We start from the raw sequence: 22,354 nt of genomic DNA on the forward strand, positions 1-22,354 counted from the left end.
ACAGTACTGGGCAAGTAATGGGCTACTCACAATACTATAACTCAGAAAAAAAAAAAAAAATCTGGAGAGAGCAAAATAGAGCAATGCAGGAACTTCTTCCTATTTTCCTTTTGATGGGTGGTGCTGTTGTCATAACAAAAATATTTTTTTATGTTTCTTTTTTTCATGAATTTCTCATGTAAGTTTCTGTACTAAAAATGCTTGAATTGTATGATGTCTGAAAAAAAATACTGATTTAAAAATATTTTGTAATCAATTATGTGATATTTAATTATACAAATATATGAAGACTTTTTAACATATTGACTTTAAAATATCTAATTAATTCTATTTGTCTCAAAAGTTTTATACAGCTTGTTGTTTTAGAACATTTCTCCCTTTCTCCATTCAGCCTTTAGTCTTCAGATTGCAGAGTAGATTTGTTTAAGGTGGAAAATTAAATTAATATTATGAAGAAATGAATCAACTTTGAGGAATACCTTATAAAATCACGTCATCCACTCATGGACCACAGATGAACATATGCCTCTAGGGATCAGTGATAAAGCTAAAAGCCATAAAGCTAAAAGCAAATTCTACCTATCAGGTAGTCAGTAGTCTAGCAGCTGAATGACCACATTTATAAAATCCAGAAACATGATAGATTTTAACCTAGTTACAATTCTCTAAATTATTTTATTTTATTGACAGAATAAAATCTATTCATTTCAGCACAACTATTTGTGCAAGATACAGGGTTAATACTCTAAATACTTCCAAGCTTTTTTGGGTTTTTTACCCATCAGTGTAGTTTTTTGGATATTTTTCTTATCATCTTATCTCTTTTTCTTATCTTGTTTTTATTTTGTTGCAGTGTGGCAAAATTTGCACTTTCAAAATTTGTATGATCTATGTGGACGTACAGATACACGGGAACCTCACATCCTGAATATTTTAGAATCATTGAAATAATGTCTTGGATGTTTGAGAACACTTAAGAAAAATATGATCTTTATGTAATTGAGAGTGACAAAATTAGGGATCAATAGATTATGACTGAATGTTATATAATAGCATAATATTTAATGAAAACACTGAATCATTTTCATAAAATCTTTCCAATAATATTTTAAGCAATGTCTTCTGGAATTTATAGAAAGAGCATGAGAAATAAAGTAGAAGCTTTAAGATGTCTTTTTTCAACCCTACTGTAATCTTGCCATATGCCTCCAGAAAATGCAGCAATGCCCTTTCAAGATGCTCTGCCTAAAACTATATACATTTACTGAAATGCATGATTCTAGAGAACTGATCAGTAAATTACTAGATCAGTATTACATTTTGTTCTATTTTGGAACAGTAAAGAAAGAAGACTTTTCAGTCTCCTCTTTATGTGGACTTAGTTTGATGGGATTCCAGTACAGCCCTATGCAATCATCTGACAGATTTCTTCCTCTTTCTTTTTTTTTTTTTTTTTTCCTTTCATACTAAAACCTGCTTGCTGAATGTTGGAACTTTTAAAAATGATTCAATCACAAACTAAAAGCAGATCAAAATATCTTATTAAGAATAGAAAATTATTAGTATTATGCTTCCACACATTGCTGCACAGTTTTGCTGAGGCCATTCTCTTTCAATAATTGTATATTTTCTTGCTCTTTTAACATTTTCCAAAGCCAAGGAAAGTAAGTACTAAAACTTTAATACCTGTATATACAAAACATCTCAAAACACTGTTTGATCTAGTTCAGGCAGTGGTAGTAATTAAAATAGCTGGCTATATTAAATAATAGCCAGAAGAGGTATTGAAGTTATTGTGTGTTTTCTGAATATTTAGAAATTAGTATTATATCTACAGTTATACAATGAATAAGTGATTATTAATTTTTAAAAAGAGACTCTATATATTTTTAAGCTTTTCAAAATTCTTCCTAAAGGATTGTATGCACTAATTAACAATAGCTCATATTCCAAACTGCTATTGTTTATGAATGTTACCAGCTGGCATGATCCAGGCCACAACTTTATAGTTAAGATGGGAACTGAAAATACATTGCAAACAGAAAAAAGTTTAACTCAAACAACTGTTTAAGATTCTTGAAGCTGCCATTCATGAGTGAGTTAAGGGAGGAACTGAAAGCACAAGAGGATTTGTGCATACATTAAAAACCTGAAAGTAAAGAGAATAAAGAGGGTGTCTACCTTCATGCAGTGCATCAACAGCACGAGTAAACGTGTAACTCTCCTCAGCCACAGAAAGAGTGAAAGTAGCGACAGCTCTCCATTCAGTGCTTATCACTACTGGGGATCTCCAGTGAGAATGAAAGGAAAAATTCATTGAGCTTTCAACAGGCTAATTTAGTGATCTTATTATAACAGTTCTTAAGGGAGAGGGTCATTCACCATTAACTACTTTCTATTTATATTCTAAATTGCTGTAAATTAATTATTTGAATATTCTAAGTCGAAATAGATCTCAAATCACAAAAAATCTGTTTCTGGTTGCAATTCCAATACTTGAACAAAAAAAACAAAATGAAAAATACTTAACCTGTGAGGTAGAATTCTGAACATGACTGACTTTTCAGAGGATGGGGAAATTATTCATCAAGTAACATAGAGCAGGCATTTGTGCCTCAGCTTAAAGCACTCACCCACTACTGACATTTCAGGAACGCTAGCAGTGTAAATTTCTTCTGGAAATGTTGGTTCATTGTCATTGATGTCATGGATTTTGATGACAAACTCAGATTCAGGTTCCACTGGTCTCAGAGTTCTTCTATTAATAGCTTGGGCACGCAGGGTGTAAAAGGCTTTCTCTTCCCTGTCAATTCTCCGAGTAGCATGAATGTCACCTGTTTTCTCATCAATTATAAAAAGAGTACCAGCCCCATCTCCTGACAAAATGTATTTGAGGGATCCATCTCCCTTGTCCTGGTCAGAATGAAGCTGAAAAGGAAGAAAAAAGAGAGTATTTTATTTTATTTATTTTATATTAAATCATTCGGTGTGCAACAAACATGATTAATACTAACAAAACAAAGTAATTGTCAGCCACCATTGACTTGCAGTGATGGTGTCATTCTGAGGCATTTGTTTCCTAACAGCTCCAAGAATCTTTTAACTTGACTGTTGTGGCAGATTTTAGTTTTGCAGCAACACCTGTTCTCTGCTAAGAAACCTTTGCACCACAATTCTTAAAGAAGATTTTTATGTTAATACTGACCTTTTCCTTCCTTGAAGAGATCCTATTAAAAATTCAGAACCTGCTGTGCTAGTTGTAAATTTGCTCAGAAGATAAAGAACATGGCAGAATACATGACAATTAAGGAAAATAGAACAACTGGTTTCATGTCATACTAATTTTTTTTTAAATTTTATTTCATATTATTTACATTTCTCCTAAATTGGAGAACATTTAATTTTAAGTCATTATTATTTTCACTCCATCAACTAATGTAAATAGCCTAAAGGAAAGAAACAAATTTATTAAGCATTCAGTACTGATTTAATACCCATTATGCAAGTAATATAAAGCTTAACTTCATCTATTAATGACCTGTAGTACTGACTGACTTCAGTACATCCGCATCAAAAAAAATTATTTAATTATGTTGTTTTGTTCAGTACAATGTGGTTGGCTCATTTGATCTTTTGGATACACTTACCATAATTTCTCTCATCACCTTGTTGGAAAGTTCCTTCCAATCTCATTGATTTCATGACTAACTGAAAGAATCTGACATTCAGATCTATTTTCACCATGAAATGTATACTTTTTTAATTTTTGGGTTCAGCAGAGGATCAAACCAAGTAGAAGCTCTGATTACAAAAGTGAAGTGCAAATACAAAGACTTTTTAAAAATCACACTCAAAAATATCAGAATGTTCAAAAAAGTTTGACAGAACTAGTGCATTTTTCTCCTTTCTAAAAATAGTTATTTGAACACACATTAACAACATCAATTAGAACTACAGTAAGATCATATTTAGTCATGTGAAGGATTTTTGTTAATTTAAGCTCACATTTCAGATCATGAAAAACATTATACACGTAGCTTAGTATAAATATCCCCCCTTGGCATGCAGTCTTTTTTGTCTATGATGCCCTCGTATTGTTTTCCATAGCATCCATTTTAAGTCAGTATCAGAGGTAGAATATTCAACTACTAGGGTTTTGAAAGTGGCTTTCCTTGCCTTTTGTGCTGAAACCAAACATACACAGTGGACTGGTGGAATAAGGTGAAGTCAAATAGTAAACTTCTCTGCCATGAAACATTTTCAAACACTGAATGTTTCCCACATCCAATATATGGAACAGGAGCTCACGTGGAATTGGTTCAAAGCCTTTATGGTAGAAATTTAGAAAATTATCATTGTTCTGAACTTTGATTTTCTTTATAAAGGTTTTCCTATTTTCTTTCAGTTCAGAAATAAACCTTGAGAAACACTGTGAATATTTATCAAAGAATAACAAATTAAACTTTGCTTACATTACATACGTGTATGTTTACTTTACAAAATACACATTTTCTTACTACTTTTTTAATTTCATTGTATAATAAATAAAGAAATAGGAAGCCCCACCAAACATGAAAGAGTAAGAAAGTAGATGTTAAGAGAAATCTTTTGCAAATAAATCCTATTCTTTCTTTTCCTTCCATTTCTCCTGCTGACTTCAAACTGAAGGTTTCAAGCAGTTCTCACTCCCCTTTTGGGGAATGAATTTTTACTGTGGACTTTAATCCCTCATGCTCCTCTCTTGATGGCTCATTAAAGTTGTGACCTTTCACCCTTCTAAGTAACATTATTTTTAGGGGACTGGATGGTATCTTGCAGGCTGTGGCCCATTTCATTTAGTGTAACTAGTCTTCAAAAGCTTTTTAAGTGTTTTCTTCTCCAGGTCTTCCTAGGATAACACCTTATCTTCAAAAACGTTTTGGTCCTAAGAGCTCACTGGTGGTCCATGACCACTAGATACAATATTTTCACAGCAGAGTGATGAAGAGCAGTTATAGGAGGCTGCTCTTCCTTAGCCATGTGCACCAGAAATACAAAATAAAGGCCCGTTCGAGCAAGAAAGGCTGGGGGAGGGGGAAACCTTTAGATGGGCACATCGTAATTTTCCCATACGCTTTCCAAAGTCAGATCTGGTATTATAAATTCTTACAAAAGTTGATGGTCAATGAGGCTGCAGTGCCTGTTCTTTAACTCAGAAATCAATTAGTAGAGTCTGGCAAAATCCATTCTAATAAATTCGCTATCTCCAGAATAGTATAACCCATTCAAACAGTTCCCAGGAATAGTATCTGGCCAAATTTAACTCACATATCATGCATGGAAATTGTTTTGGAGAGTGATATTTAGCAAAAGCATGCCAGGAACTTGTAAAATAATTTAGCAATCCCAATAACTGCATTCTGGTGCCTGAGAATGTTGTCTGGCACTAGAAGCACAAACACAGTGTAGTGAACAGAACTAAATCAGAAAATTAAGAAAACCCCTACACTACAAAATATTAAGCTTTCGAACAACTATCTTTAGATCCAGTTCAGGATGTAAAGATCTTTTAACATACTTGTCTAATATGTAAGGTATTATCAATGTTGATGTTTTTTCATTCCTTCTCCTTTAGCTACGTGTGTGTCAAAAATTCTTACTAAGCTGATTTGGAAGTGAAAAATATTTTTACACCACTCACAAAATCATTAACCTCTTACTTCTGCCAAATTCAATCTTTATAGCTGTTTTTCCCACCTATATTAGCCAAAAGACTGGAAAGGGAGCTGAATATAAGATTTTGAGACATCCACATAAAGGCTTTTAGGGAGCTGTTAGTTGCACTTCAGAGTAACATATGCAAGAATACCAACTTGCATAGTTTAGAAGAACACTTTAAGCTGTAACACCTTGCATTTTCTAAAAAAGTTTAATAATTTCACTTTGGATTGGTAATCCAACTGAAATTTTATGTATATATATAACAGTCCACAGTTATTGTAGAAAAATTTCAAATTCAGAATGACATTTCAGAAGTGCTTCTCAGGTGATCAGGAAACACAAAGCTATAGATACAATGAACAAGACTTCCAGACATAATTAAAGGAGTGAAAATGTGTGTTATTCATATGCAAAGAAAGAGAATACCTCTCATTTTATTTTCTTAGCTCTTAATTCAATCCAGATGTTATCAGAGGAATCAAGATGGCTAAAGACCATCCTATGTGCTTGACAACCTTGAACACTGAATCTTTACCCAGCTCTGAAATGCATGAGCAGTGTGTCAATCAGCACTGCAAAGTTTTGACATTTTACTCTAGTATTAAAAAAAGTTCGGTGAAATATTTCTCTGCTACTTTTAGTATAAAGTGTTTCCTATAATTATTTTGGCTAATGGACATCTGTGATTCATGTCAGCCAAGCTGAGAAATGGAGAGACATCTGTTTCATTTAGCAATTTTATTGCAGAAAATGATCAGCTGTGAAGATGTGGTTTTGTTTTCATATCTGTCACTGGTATTTTGCAAACTCTTGTTTCAGTGATTTTCTTGCTGTTCTTCCACAGAAATACTTCCCTTTTCAGCAGTCAGTGGTATACGTACTTTACATATAATTTTTCTCACTGTATCGAAAATCAGAATGTCTGTTGGTTTTATTTTATATAGTCCTGTTTCATCATACAGTAATTGCAATTACTGTGAAAGACAATTCTGTATATTTGGTCATCTATCTAAACCAATTGAACAAACTTTGAAATTGAGAAAGATTTCATATGAATGAAAAAGGAAGGTATTGCTAAACAGAAGATAATTGATATTTAGAAAGGGTAACAAAATGGAGTGTTATGTGAATACTCAAAAAAGAAACTGAGTTACCAATCCAAGACAGAGAGAAAAACAAGTTTTAAAAGATAGATTTCTTTTTTCTTCAATTACAATAAAATCAGGGGTAATTAATATATATATTACCTTGCTTTTCAAGGTAAATGCAACCATAAATAAAATGAGTTAATGAAAAGATGCCACAATCAAATTCAGCTCAATATCTTTTTAGATCTGTAAAAGATCTTTGTAAAATATCTTTCATAAGACTTTAGATGAACAACATAATAATTGTGCTTTAAAAATTACTTGAAAATTACAACATGGGAATTCTATGTTAATTGACTTTCAACGCTTCAGATCAAACCTGCCAATTACAGGAGTGTGGGTTTTCTTTCCCCTCCCCCTATGAATTCCACCCAAGTCTGAAACTGAATATAAAGGTTGTGGACTTTTTTCTAATAGCATAAAAAGTGTTAATCCTATTTTCACCAAAAAGCCAGAAGATGCTACTGTGAAAAACAGGGAGCAGATTAGGTTAGTCAGACCAATTTTATCATACAAATTACTTCTGGAATTTGAAATGATTTATGACAATGCCAGATAAACACTTTAAGATTTGTCACACCTATTTCTATTTGAATTTCAGATTCAGAAGTCCCTCTATGAATTTTCAGTGATTGGTATGCAGATAACTAGAGACCGGAATTAACAAACCAGCCTTTAGTTTGAATTCTTACTGTACGCATTAATACAGTTCAAGTTGTTTTTTTATCTTAATTTAATATGCTATGATGTATAGGAGACTTTCCAATATAGTTTACAGATTTTTGTAGTCTTTACCGAATGACAGACTATTCCATTATTACCTCACTAAATACATTTTTACTCTCCTACTTTATAATAGTAATTTTTATTTGTATAATCTATAAAAAGTTTTTTCTACCTATTCTGCAGTATCATAGAATCATAGAATAGTTTGGGTTGGAAGGGACCTCTAAAGGTCATCTAGTCCAACCCCCCTGCCATGGGCAGGGACATCTTCAACTACATCAGGTTGCTCAGAGTCCCCTCCAACCTGACCTTGCATGTTTCCAGGGATGGGGCATCCACCACCTCTCGGGGCAACCTGTGCCAGTGTTTCACCACCCTCAGCGTAAAACATTTCTTCCTTATATCTAGCCTAAGTCTACCCCCCTTTAGTTTAAAGCCATTCCCCCTTGTCCCGTCGCAACAGGCCCTGCTAAAATGTTTGCCACCATCTTTTTTAGAAGCCCCCTTGAAGTACTGATAGGCTGCAAGAAGGTCTCCCCGAAGCCTTCTCTTTTCTAGGCTGAACAACCCCAACTCTCTCAGCCTTTCTTCACAGGAGAGGTGTTCCATCCCCCTCATCATTTTCATGGCCCTCTTCTGGACCCACTCCAACAGGTTCATGTCTTTCTTATGCTGAGGGCTCCAGAGCTGGATGCAGTACTCCAAGTAGGATCTCCCCAGAGCAGAGTAGAGGGGCAGAATCACCTCCCTCGACCTGCTGGCCACGTTTCTTTTGATGCAGCCCAGGATATGATTGGCCAACATTTCAATTTAATCCAAGTATTGCAGTAACAATGAGACCTCAGTACACTTCTGAATTACTCTATCTTTTAGATTTTATTCAAATAAGTCCTTAGTGTCTCCTAATTCTGAGGACAAATTTCAGGGCAAATTGTAACCTGTTAGCTCTTTTCTAAGTAATCATATTAGCCACGTGATGCCAAAACACACCTGTGGAAGCATTCACAATTTCACTCTAAGTTTTCTGCAGCACCTATTACAATATTAGCACCTTCACTGGATACTTTGGAGAATAATAATGACAGTCTCTCTAAACATAATCACAACAGTGGGCAGATTTGATCTGAAATCACCAGAGAATAATTGATAAAGAATTCCCACAATGGAGAGATTTATTTTAAGCTTCATGAACTTAACTATTAAATGATGCAATTGTTTAACATTAGCTGCACTTACTCTAAAAGATTTTCAGACTAGCTCTTTCTCTTAGTTGCCAGATTTAACTGTAATGGCTTTGAGCCAGATTTTACTCACCAAAGAGATTCACTTATTTCAATTTATCCTTAAGGTAACATTTAAAGCAACTCTCTTTGGTGATGCAAGGATTTGCACTAAGTTTTAATGAGACATGTCACACATTTAATTTTCTCACTCAGTTATATTGTCAGTTTGCCAGTCCTGTGCTATTGTGTGTTATTTAAAAGAAGAGAGAGGTGGAAAGGAAAAAGGCACATTTCAAAAAGAAAATTTTGTGAGACTGGGAAAGATAAGGGGAGAGCAAACTAAAATGGAAGCATAACAAGTAATGAAAGATGAGGAGTACTCTGAAATTCTTTTGCTTGCTGAGAAGAAGCAACAAACAGAAATGAAAAACTCCAGTCTGTAATGCATTTTCAGATTATATTAGTTTACTTTAACTTGATTCATTATCCAAAAGAAAGATAAAAAACATTGTTACCATTTCTATTGAGAAAGATTACAGTAGTTCCTTCCTGATCAAGATTTTTGTTCATTCCTAGCTATGTTTTAAAATGGTAAGAGATAAATAAAAATTAATAATATTTTTAGGGTTCCTTTACAAATCCCTGCTGAAGCAATGTCTATCACAGGATTAGAAATATTATTTTCCCAGCTCCCTACAATCATCACTACCAAGTGATATCATCTGCAAGATTCTCAATTTCCACAAACTAATCATACAGCAAAGGTATTTTTTCAACATTAGGTTTGCATCTTTTCTCCATTATTGTAGCTTATTCTAAAGGGAGGATTCACAATATGGAGAAGGTAGATGGTCCTGTCACTGACAAAATTTTCTAGGATTTCAGCTGAGAAAGGCAGCTTCTGTTTTTACGACATGTCATATGAGCAGCAGAGAGTCTTATATAGATGTACTGTGTCAACGTGCCAATAACCAAACTCCCTCCTCAAGTGAAGGTCTTTAGCTGATGTTCAGAGAGCTAGAACAAGAAAGTTTTGGCTTCATTAGACTGTTACAGCTTCCACTCCAGAAGACACACAAGCATTGACCTAACATGAACTAGAGACTAATTGAATTTCATACACCAAAGAGTTCTTGCATGAGCCAATATGCATGTTCTCTTCCAATTTTAATGTAATAAATACAGTCCTTACATCAGGTGAAGACAGAAAAGTAGAGAACTATCACTGAAACTGAAATGCCGTTACTTTCTGGCAGCTTGGCCTAATATCTCCTGTAGATGACTGGGTATGAATAGGCAGAAGGAAATTTTTGTGTTAAAGGGAAAACAAAAATCCTGACCTACGTCTGCTGTTCAGGTTCCCATTCATTAAAAAAGTAGACTAAACGAAGAAACATTCTTTGGTCCTACTCCTTCTTAGACTGATGTGGCACAAGCCTATATTCCTACTTCCATGAGTAGTCTCTGTACACTAACTTTTGGTCTCAGGATGGAAATATATCTGATAAGCTTTTCCTCAGACTTTTTTTTTTTTTAACATACATATTTGTTTATGGTTTATGTTGTTTGGCTGATTCTAGACTAAAATAAAAAACTGTACCAAATATTGTATAAAGGATTAAGTAGTTTCCACAACAATCTCTCTATTCCACCAAGGAATGGCCTAGGTCATCTAATATGCTAAAACAACACATATCTTTCATTTACTGAATTCAGAACAGCTTTTATGTATTTGAAAGCTTTGGGTTTTGTCCATTTAGTTTTGGGGTTTTTAAACGAAAAGTCACCACTAATCCTCATGCTCTCTGCATTAATGACAACAAAGAGGTAATTCAGAAGCAATTTTAGGTATTTTTTTTTTTTGTTAACAAGACTTTTTTTATTATAGTTTATATATGTTTTCCTAAAGTAGCCTAGTTATTGACAAAATAACCATTAAAACAGCATTAGTTTTTATACATCCTAATGTACAATTTTCACTATACATAAAAACCATTGCATTTTTTTTAAACAAATGCAAAACACCATTAAGAGTAGAGATGCTTAGTTCATTTTGCCTACTGCTGGAGGCCATTTAAAAACACGTTAAACAAGATTGTCTTTGCTTTCATCTGAAAACACTGTAACATGTAAATTGGTAAGAGCTGTGAAGATTTTCTACCTTTATTATGTGTGCATTTTCTCCTCACGAATTTTCTAAAGTATGTGTATCTTTGGAAGAGGTATACTTAGGGGCAACAATAAATATACTATAGAGAACTGAATGACAATGCCTATCAACCCACGGAGTGGAAAATGTCAGCTAAGGTGGAGGGTATATATCAGAATTAAGCAATAAAAAACATTAAGGGGATATTTTAATAATCTCCAAAACAGTGATATTCATGATAATATAGTATTATTGTTAAATTTAATCCCAAGGAAGGGAAGAGAGGGAAAGAGAGAGAGTAGACATATTTTTCATATGTCTCAGGAAACTGCTGATTAATCTGAATTGATGCTATATCTAATATTATAAGGTTTCAAATAATGAGGGACGAAGATGTCTTGATGAAGAATCAAGAATCAAGAATCCTGGCTTCATTTTATATCCCAGTGAGATCAGTGGGACTATTCATGTAATAGATGCATAGTCCAGGAGAGATGTATTGATATCTTATAACCCTACAGGGGTAGTCAAGGTATTAAAGGTAGATCTGTGAGAGAAGACAGGTGGAATATGTATAAACCCTTAAATGCAACTTACATTTTTATTTGCCCGCCAAATTTGTCTCTCCTTTTAGTAAATTATGAAATCCGTTATTCTAGAGAATAGTATTCTCAAGAAAAATCCTATCTATATACCAATTATTAAGTAAAGAAGTTATAGTTTAAATCATTATATAGAATTACACTACAGAACGGTTGAGGTTGGAAAGGACCTCTGGAGGTCATCTTGTCCAACCCACCCCTGCTCAAGCAGGGCTACCTAGAGCCAGTTGTATAGGACCATGTCTAGACAGCTTTTGAATATGTCCAAGGATGGAGACTCCACAACCTCTCTGCACAACCTGTGCCAGTGCTCAGTCACTCTCACAGAATGAAAGTGTTTCCTGATTTTCAGAGGGAACCTCCTGTGTTTCAGCTTGTGCCCATTGCCTCTTGTCCTGTCACTGGGCACCACTGAAAAGAGCCCGGCTCCGTCCTCTTTGCACCCTCCCTCCAGGTATTTGTATACATTGATAAGATCTCCCATGAGCCTTCTCTTCTCTAGGATAAAGAATTCCAGCTCTCTCAGCCTTTCCTCATATGTGAGGTGCTCCAGTCCCTTCATCATCCTAGTGGCCCTTTGCTGGACTCTCCAGTATGTTCATGTCTCTCTTGCACTGGCGTGCCCAGAACTGGACACAGCACTCCAGGTGTGGCCTCACCAGTGCTGAGTAGAGGGGAAGGATCACCTCCCTTGACCTGCTGGCAATACTTTGCCTAATGCAACCATTAGCCTTCTTTGTGGCAAGGGCACATTGCCGGCTCATGTTCAACCTGGCGTCCAGCAGAACCACCAGGTCCTTTTCTACCAAGCTGCTTTCCAGTTGGTCAGCCCCCAGCATAGACTGGTGCCTGGGGTTGTTCCTCTCCAGGTGCAGGACTTTGCATTTCAACATTTTGTTGAACTTCATGAGGTTCCTGTCAGCCTATTTCTCCAGCCTGTTGAAGTCCCTCTGGATGGCAGTACGACCCTCTGGCATATCAGTCACTCCTCCCAGTTTTGTGGCATCAGCAAACTTGCTGAGGGTACACTCTGCCCCACCATCCAGATCATTAATGAAGATGTTAAACAGAACTGTACCCGATACTGATCCCTGGGATATACCACTAGTTACTGGCCTCCAAGTAGACTTTGCACCGCTGATCAGCACCCTCTGGACCTGGCCATTAAGCCAGTTTTCAGTCCACCTCACAGTCTACTCATCCAGCCCATACATCAATAGCTTCTCTGTGAGGAGCTCATGAGAGACAGTGTCAAAAGCCTTACTGAAGTCCAGGTAGACGATATCTCTCCCTTCATCTTCCAGGCCAGTCACTTCATCACAGAAGGTTATCAAGTTGGTCAAGCATGACTTCCTCTTGGTGAAGCCATGCTGCCTACTCGTGATAATTTTTTCATCCTTAATGTGCCTGGAAATGGCTTCCAGGATTAGCTGCTCCATCACCTTCCCAGGAATTGAGGTGAGGCTGACTGGCCTGTAGTTCCCTAGGTCCTCCTTCTTGCCCTTCTTGAAGATGGGGGTGACATTTGCTTTCCTTCAGTCTTTGGGTACTTCTCCCCGTCTCCGTGATCGGTCAAAGATTATTGAGAGTGGCCTTGCAATGAATCTGCCAGCTCCCTCAGCACTCGTAAGTGCATCCCATGAGGGCCTATGGACTTATGGAAATCCAGTTTGCTCAAGTATTCCCTGGCCTCATCCTCTTCCACCAAGGATACATATTTCTTGCTCCAACCTTTCCCCCTGGTCTCTGGGACCTGGGATTCCTGAAGGCTGGTCTTGCTAGTAAAGACTGAGGCAAAGAAGGCATTCAGTACTTCCATCTTTTCCATGTCCTGTGTAGCCAGGTCCTCTGTCTCATTGAGCAATGGGTCCGTGTTTCCCCATGTCTTTCTTTTGTCTCCTATGTACTTATAGAAGCTCTTCTTCTTGTTTTTGACATCCCTGGCCAGATTCAATCCCACTGGGGCTTTAGCTTTCCTAACTTTGTCCCTGGATGCTTGGACAATGTTTCTGTATTCCTCTCAGGTTACCTGTCCTTGCTTCCATCTTCTGTAAGCTTCCTTTTTGTATTTGAGTTTGGCCAGGAGGTCCTTGTTCATCCACACAGGCTTCCTGGCATTTTTGCCTGACTTCTTATTCGTTGGGATGGAGCTCTCTTGAGCTTGGAGGAGGTGGTCCCTAAATATTAACCAGCTTTTGTGGGCTTCTTTTCCCTCTAGGGCCTTATCCTATGGGACTCTTCTGAGCAGATCTTTGAGGAGGCCAAAGTCTGCTCTCCTGAAGTCCAGGGTTGTGAGCCTGCTTTTGACTCCGCTCCCTCCCCTGAGGATCCTGAACTCCACCATCTCATGGTCACTGCAGCCAAGGCTGCCTTTGACCTTTGCATCCTCAATGAGGCCCTCCTTTTTGGTGAGTATGAGGTCCAGCAGAGCACCCCTCTTTGTTGGTTCCTCAGTCACTTGGAGGAAGAAGTTATCATCAATGCACTCCAGGAACCTCCTGGATTGCTTATGCCCTGCTGTGTAGTTTCTCCAACAGATATCAGGGTGTTTGAAATCCCCCGTAAGGACCAGGCCCTGTGAATGTGAGGCTGTTCCTATCTGTCTTTAGAGGGTGTCCTCTGCTTGTTCTTCCCGGTCAGGTGGCCTATAGCAGACACTCACTATATTGTCACCTTTGCCTGTCCTCTCTTCAATCTTAAACCATAAACTCTCCATCTTCCATCCCCAAGCAGAGCTCCATGTACTCTAGCTGCTCTCTCACATAAAGGGCAACTCCCTCTTCTTGTCTTCCATTCCTGTCCTTCCTAAAGAGCCTGTATCCCTTCATTGCAACACTCCAATCATGGGAGCCATCCCTCCACATCTCCATAATCCCAACAAGATCACAGCCCTGAAACTGCATGCAAATCTCTAACACATTGTATTTATTCCCCATACTGCATGCATTAATATACAGGCACTTAAGAGGGGAATCCCAGCATGTTGAGTTCCCAGAAAGGGTTTGGGATATTTGTCCACAATGGTGCCTTGTAGACACCTTGTGGGCACCTCAATTACACAGGGAATTAGAATTACATAGGGAAATTTAACTGAATTTAATCGTGTTTGTATTAAGTCTGGGTAGGTAGCTATAATTAAAATTTAAATTAAAACTTCTCCTACCAAAGCAGCATATTTTGTTCCTCTATCACACTGTAAGATACCAAAATAACCAGATTTGGATATAAATCTTGGCACGAGTCATACAGAGCATTACACGTTATGTGTGTATACATACAAGACGGTATCATCACCCCAGTGAACTGTATTCCTCAACTACTTTTACTGGACACAGAAAGTCCATCTTGATCATCACTGCTACAAATTAAGAATTGTACTCCATACTAATTACTTTCTCTTGCAATATTAATTGCTGTTTTCAAAAATGTGTTCTGGGTACTACACCACTGATGAAAAATTATTTCTAAATTATGTGAACCCTGGTACTCAGCTGATAGGCCCAGTCAATATTTCTGTAAAGCTTCTATGACATTTGCTGGCATTTGTAAGACATCAGAAGTACTCTTTACCTAATATCCCTTTATCTCCCTTTTCCTAATTTCCAATAAAATATACTATACAGGTTATGCTGTTGATGTTTGGGTTTTCTTTGTGGTTTTTTTTTGTTTGGTTGTTTTTTTTTAAATCTCCTTAGTGTGACATAAATTACTGCTTTATCATTTATACCAAATCCCTCTATTCTTTTTGTTTTGTCTATAGAACCACAGGGAGCTTTTGCATTCTCTTTTTTCCAGAATTAGGTCCAGTTTCATGAAGCTTTAGTTCTTGCCTTGTGCACTATTGGCTCCTACTTTCTTCTTTTGGCAGTAAAAAGAATTCTACACTATTCCTAGAAAAAATCCTAATTCTCTTTTATGGTACACAGTCTTACATGGCACTTGAAATAATATTCCTTGCTCCTTCAATGACTTTGTTTTCTATAGCACGCCATTATCCCTTCCTAGCAAATACAACAGTATTACTGAAATCTCTACCATTATTCTTAAATGATAACCCTTGATTAATCCCATGCAGCTCTTTTCAATGTCACACCACTCAGTAGTCCTCTAGCTATTACATTTATTTTATTTGGCTTTTACCAGAAAACATGCCACTTCTGACACATAGAGAATGGTCTGTCACGTAACCTGACCTAACTAAAGAGATAATTAAGCAATCAGTTTCCTTATCGTCCAACTGTATTATTTATATAGCAGACTCATTATCCTTTTTGAATGACCTAAGACATCCTGCTGATTGCTAAAGCTATTTCTAAGTCCTCTGAGGAATCCTCTGTGGAGCTGGCATCCTCAGTAGCATCACTGTGTAAAAATGTGGCCATATTCTTGCACAGTAGTTCTAACAAGTGACAGATATTTGTAAAGAACAAAAGGAGTGCAGAGTTCTGTGAAATTTTGCAAGTTAATATTAATTTACAAAAGTTCTGTGTTTTTCCTGGCTCTGTCCCCTCATAGATGTATTTATCTGCTATTTGGCTATACCCGTTTAGCCTCTCCTGAAGCTCATATATTCTATTTGTCATACTAATTCAGCAGTTTGTAAGTACCTCCACTTTATTAAAAGTTTTCCTAAATTTTAGTAACACGGCCTGGAATACTGCATTACCGTATCTATCTTTTCTGCTTCTTTCCTCAGACTGGATTGTTTCATGACGTTTCTTTAAATTCCTACTCTTTAAAATATAAAATTTATCTAGAACTCTCATTTTTTCTCCCTGTTTACTTCACCTCTTACACAATTGCATTAGCCATTTTTCTCACTGTCAAAATTTAAAATATCAATACCATTTTTATCATTTAGTGCTAAGCTAAATAATTTATAACCATGATTGCCTAGGTAGTAATAGTTGTTGATTATTATAGTCACTCCAAAATAACATTTCTTAAATATTTCTACTTCCTAAAGATCCCATTTGTAGTGGAATTAGTAATCATAAACATGGAAACTCAGAAATTTTAATTTATGCATATTTTACATCAAATGCCATACCTCAAAAAAGGATATGAAAAAGTTCTCGATGGAAGATGGGGTTCTTAATATAGAAGGAAGAAATCTTTATTACTACTTCATGTCTCTGCTTATCAAGTGTAATTTGTTCTACTAATCACTATATTGTAGCATACGTACTTCTAAATTATATATAATTACAAAAACTATTAAAACTTTTTAGGAAAAAAACCCAGAAAAGCATTTTCATAATGTAAAACACTTTCTAAATTAAATGGGAGGAAAGAGAAGCTGCTTCTTTACTCAGCTGTTTTTGGACGAGGAAGAGAAAGTATTCTGCATGATCATCTCTACTGTATCATGCAGCCACTTTACAAAATACTCAGAACGGCAATCTTCCAAGTTCTTCTACAAAGTAGGTTTTTTCATTGTTTCTTTTCTTTCACCACAGTTTCACCCTAAAATATTTCAAATCATCAAGTTGAACCTCTATTTTCAACCTTGTCTTAATAAATGTCATTTTCTTGAGAATTATTAAGAAAGGACAACCATTCTTCGGGCAATAAAAATAAATCAAAAGTCACCAAAATATTGGCAATGAAGGACAGTATGATTACCTCAAACTTTACATCAAGAGGAAACTTAGCATGTTCATGTCTTCCCACTACTGCTTTGAGATATACATGTAGACAAGTTGAAAAGAAAGACAGGCTCAAAGGAAGTTCAGAAGCAGAGAAAGCACCTACACTTTTGCCTAAATAAAAATGACCCAAGAAAAGTTAATTTGGTGTGGGTCTGCATTGCATGTAAAACAATAATGCTAAATCCAGGTAGCATAACTGGACTGAAGATCATAGATGTAGGAAACAGAAGAAAGGCACAGAGTATCAGTGTAAGACAAAATGAAGGAGCAAGGCTTTTCTACAACTAGGAAAAGGGGAACAGAAGAGATTAACAGAATTGCAATTGAGCACAGAGATTTTATTCAATTTTTACATATTCTTGAAAGTATCCAGAATTTTTTCCCACAGAAATTTTGTGTGCCCAGCTATCTGATTCTTACAGTGCAGGCAGTAAACTTCGCAACTACGTAGTTTTCAAAAGTACAATATCATGAATACCCCAGAACATAATGTTCCTTCTTTCAGCTCATATTTTCCATCTAGATGGTTGCATACAGTCTGTTTGGATGTGCCTTTTAGCATGCCAAGCCACTTAATTATTCATTAATGCCTTTCTAAGTTGTTAGGTGTGTTCAGACATGTAAGGTACCTTGCACCTGCGTTTCAGGCAACTGGATGGTCTGTGAATTGGATCTTTAAAATGACAACAAGACAGCTTCTGTTCTCAGACTTGAAGAGCGTATGAACTTACCTATGGTTGCACATTTAAAATTGTTACAGACCAAAATGTTGTCAAATTAGAGGACAAATTTTTCCCTCAGTGGTCTAGTCCTCTTTTAACACTCTCAAGTAAATAGCTGTTAAAAGACTCAGGAAACAGAAATAATTTAATCCGAGGAAGTAACGCTGATGAGTTGGGCAATTATGTTTGTTTACTCCTGCAAACAAATCCAACCCTGTCTGCCAGGGACTTCAGATACATTGACTGTATAGCTATTTACTGCCTCAAAACAGAAGGCATTGGAGGGTTTGAAAGAACCTGCCATTACAGCCTTTTTGGTTCAGCTTATTTCTAATTATCTTCAAAGACAAAAACACTCATAAATATAAGGAAAAGCTTCCAGCAGAAAGGCATTTTAAAAGGGTAAACATCAACTTTTAACTTCTTAGAACTGTCTCCCTCATGGGTATTTTGTTGCAAGTCACCAATTTTCCCTCAGTGTTACCCCTGGCTCTTCCTTGCTATCTGTGTATATAGGATATTTAAAAGGTCATCTGCATCTGATTTTTAAAGAAAAAATCAAGAGGAGGAAAAAAAAAAGCCCCTAAAGCATCAGCCTTTGAATTGCTGTTCAAACTATTGACTCTTTTTACATTTATCATTTCAAACAAGGTGTAGGTCAAACATTTCTAAAGCTCCCTTTTCTATTATGTTTTTTAATTTCTTGAGTGAATGAATGTACTGTGATGAAGTGGACTCTACTTTTCCTGAACTGTGGTTTTGAATATAAATTGTTTCAGTTTTATCAGTTCTTTCCTTTTTGGAGTATCTTTTTGTGACAAGCAGACACAATTTTAAAATTGAAAGAGAAATTGAACTGAAAGGAACTGGAGAGTTCAGACTAAACTACTTCCCCATTTCTTATACTATTTTGAAGCATGATGCTATTTTAAGTGCAATGCATAACCATGCACAAATTCTGAGTTTGGAAACCACCCAAGAGAGCTATAACTCTTCTCCATGAAGGCAGCAAAATGCATCTTACTAGTGATTTTACACCTGCTGGAAGGATGCCCATAACTTAGACTATCTTCCCTCTGAATCTTCCCGACCATTGATTGACGCTATTGCACTTTGTGCTTGCACAAAGCGGAATTGTCTCTTTTAGAAATTAGTTTCAAAATGGCAGATCACTGCTATTGGGATTATTAGGGGGGAAAAAAAAAAAGTCAAACATTTTAAAATAGTTTTCCCAGAGACTGAGAAAGGCAGTGGCAGGAAGCCTACCCCAGTGACTAGTAGGACCATACCGACCACTCAGCCTCATTATCACCTAACTTCTCATCAAATTCGCACCAGAATCAAGCTTTTATTCCATGAATTATTTATATTGTAACAACCACCGCTACTGTCATAGACATCTCCTGCACTCAGAAAAGAAAGTCTGCCTTAGCTGCAACTTAAAGTGTGCTCATCAAAACAATACACAAACACACACAAAATCTCTCTGACATATTATACCACAGTTTGAGCTCCCAGGTTCTGATTCTAAATTATGGTCACAATGCACCTGCCTTTACTCTTCTTTGAAACCAAAAACGGAGCATATTGATAAATGGCTTACACTCAAGTATCAATGTGTAAAAAAAGTTAAATGGAGAAGTCGAATAATCTTCTTCACTCTTGTATCAAAACTAGCAAGTTTTCCTCAAACCATTCAACATTCCCAGTGGCTTGAATTTACCATACTACCTTGTAGCACTGAACACCATTAGATGTAGCTTCCAGTTACTTGACAGAAAAAGAGGAAACAATATTCAGCTACTAGTCCCTACTCATATTTGCATTAATTTCTGAGTAGACTTGAAAAGTATTTGCATAAAGGGTAAACACATGAAAACAATTAGATGGATGTAGAAAACCATGAAGTGAAACCCTGACACTGTTTTGAAAGTGTTATTTGTGAAGCACTCACAGCAGATTAAAATTAAGTATGACCATAGTATATGATTCTACAGTACTGAGATCTACTGACACATGGAAAAAGAAATAACAAAAAACTGTTTTAATAAACATGAGCTAAGTATGTTACTATATATGGTGCAGGTGCCCAGGTGCCGGCAGCACCAGCAGCACTGGGGGTCTGCAGGGTCGGCCCCTGTGAGGAGGGGCCGGGGCTGCCCCGTGCCGGACACAGCCGGTTCCAGCCGGCTCCAACGGCCCCACCGCAGGGCACGGCTGAGCCCCTCAGCCACGGGCGGGCGCCTCGGGGAAAGCCTGGCTGAGAAAGGGCAAAACGCTGCCCGTGACATATGATAGCATGTCATATGTTATGGAAATACATTTTTGTGCTTTACCTCAGAAGTTAAACATACCAGTAGTAGAATGTAAAAGCCGTGCTTGAAACAGAAAGCTTTTAAATGTCTGCAAAGGGTCATTTTGGTCAGGAAGAACTTGAAAGTTATTTAATTTTCAACTGACGAATAACTCTGTTCAGCAGAATTTAATGTTTCAAGACCTATTTCATTGAGCAGCTTCCTCTACTTTGCACCTCCTACAAGAAATGGCATGCAGTTTTAGTCTGTTTACCTTAAGTGGAAAAAAAGAATAATGATTAAAACCACCTCATGTTTTTCAGGGTCTATTGCAGCTTCCATGGTTTGAATTTCAATTAAAGACCATTAACAGTGTTAAACTATATAATACTTACGGTCCTATAGAGGTCAAGGAGAAATAAGAACAAACTATCAAATTAGTATTTGCTTGAAAGCTGAGCAAATATAACTTTTAGAGATGATATCCCATTTCATTTACTATAACTCTTCCAGTTACCATGACTTTTAAAATTATGCATATAAAAAAAACCCCTATGTATAAAACTGTACCCATAGAAGTGAAAAAGGTCCTGGACTAAGCTTAGTGTTTAACTTCAAACTATTGTCTACAAGCACATTTATGTGTGTCTACCTAAGACATAGATGTGTCTACCCAAGCAATTTAGTGTCTTACAGTTCTTTTTTACGTGGTTTGCCTTGCTTCTCTATTTGGAGTCTTGCAGTCTCAGAGAGTGGTTTCTGTCTTCTTGGGACTATGGTTCACTTTGTTCACTGGGGCATCACTTGCAGCATGACTCAAGGTCCTCTGGCAATTAGCTATGTATGGAACTGGCACAGACTTCATTGCCAGTGAAGATTTGATGCAGATACAAACCTGGAACCATGATGCTTCCCTTCTTTTCACCATACCAGTTGGAAAAGAAGACATATCCATTTGATTATAACTAGATTAGCGTTGTTAGCCAGACAGTTTTTTTCCCTAGCAACACCCGTACAGGCATTGGCATGCTCTGAGCTCTTTCCCTTGCGTCCAACTCATACAGTAATAAAAATATAGGACACACTGTCTGTCAGTTCTGTTAAACCAGATCTTCTCTGCTAAGCTAGAGTTTGAATGGCACCACTGTTAGCCTACTTTTTCATCTTTTTAGGTTTTTTGGTTTCATTTTGCTATCCTTGCTCATATCCTCCCTCCCTCCTTCTCTCTCTCTTTTTCCTTTCCTTTCCTTTCCTTTCCTTTCCTTTCCTTTCCTTTCCTTTCCTTTCCTTTCCTTTCCTTTCCTTTCCTTTCCTTTCCTTTCCTTTCCTTTCCTTTCCTTTCCTTTCCTTTCCTTTCCTTTCCTTTCCTTTCCTTTCCTTTCCTTTCCTTTCCTTTCCTTTCCTTTCCTCTCCTTTCCTCTCCTTTCCTCTCCTTTCCTCTCCTTCTCCCTCTCCTCTCCTCTCCTCTCCTTCTCCCTCTCCAACTGTGGCTTCTTCAGTCTTTCATAAAAGACTGGTGGATATTAGAAAGCCTTTGCATTCCTTTAACAATTGTTTGTTAATTCTGTCCTGTGTCATCCAGCAAAACCCAATGTCTTGTAGGGATACATGCAGTACAGTAACTAACATATAATTCATCTTCTGCTGCTGTTTAATGAACCAAGAAGTCAGAGACTCCAACATACACTGAGGTTTCCAAAGGAACAGTCCTTTTGCAAACGGAAAATATAAAACCTCTGCACACTTCAATTTAGAGTAAATGATGAATCTAACCAGTTAACATCATAAACTCCCTACTAAGCTGGATCCCAACAGAGTTTGACAAAGAATTTCATCTCAGCACTCACTGAGAATCAATCAGCCTCCAGGACAATCTTACAGGAAGCTTTTGATGCCTCTGATGTTACAGAAAAACAATGGTTGTACCATGTGTGTTGAGAAGCCATCATAGTTCCTCTGTTCTGGACTACAAGAAGAGGTAGAAAAGAACCAGTCCTTCAAAGAGAAAAGAAATTGAAACATATTTCACTCTGACACTCATGAACTGTGCTGAAATATCTAGACGCCCACACATGTACCCCCAAAAGCAAGCTTTCATACCCTTACCATAAATTGGTGCCTTAAATAACCCTTTTCACA

The 22,354-nt window shown here is 36.8% G+C and overlaps 1 protein-coding gene across 10 annotated transcripts in view; it reads right to left on the reverse strand.

Annotated features, from left to right (window-relative positions):
- Positions 1–22,354, reverse strand: part of CDH10 (cadherin 10) — a 112,051-nt gene that overhangs the window by 42,807 nt on the left and 46,890 nt on the right. For all 10 annotated transcript variants that reach the window (XM_076330381.1, XM_076330384.1, XM_076330385.1 and 7 more), the window contains one exon: positions 2,634–2,928. In XM_076330381.1, coding sequence (XP_076186496.1) covers positions 2,634–2,928 — 295 coding nt within the window. The remainder of the gene's footprint in view (positions 1–2,633; positions 2,929–22,354) is intronic.

Source organism: Aptenodytes patagonicus, chromosome 2 (genome assembly GCF_965638725.1).
Source record: "Aptenodytes patagonicus chromosome 2, bAptPat1.pri.cur, whole genome shotgun sequence".
In the NCBI taxonomy this organism is placed as follows: domain Eukaryota; kingdom Metazoa; phylum Chordata; class Aves; order Sphenisciformes; family Spheniscidae; genus Aptenodytes; species Aptenodytes patagonicus.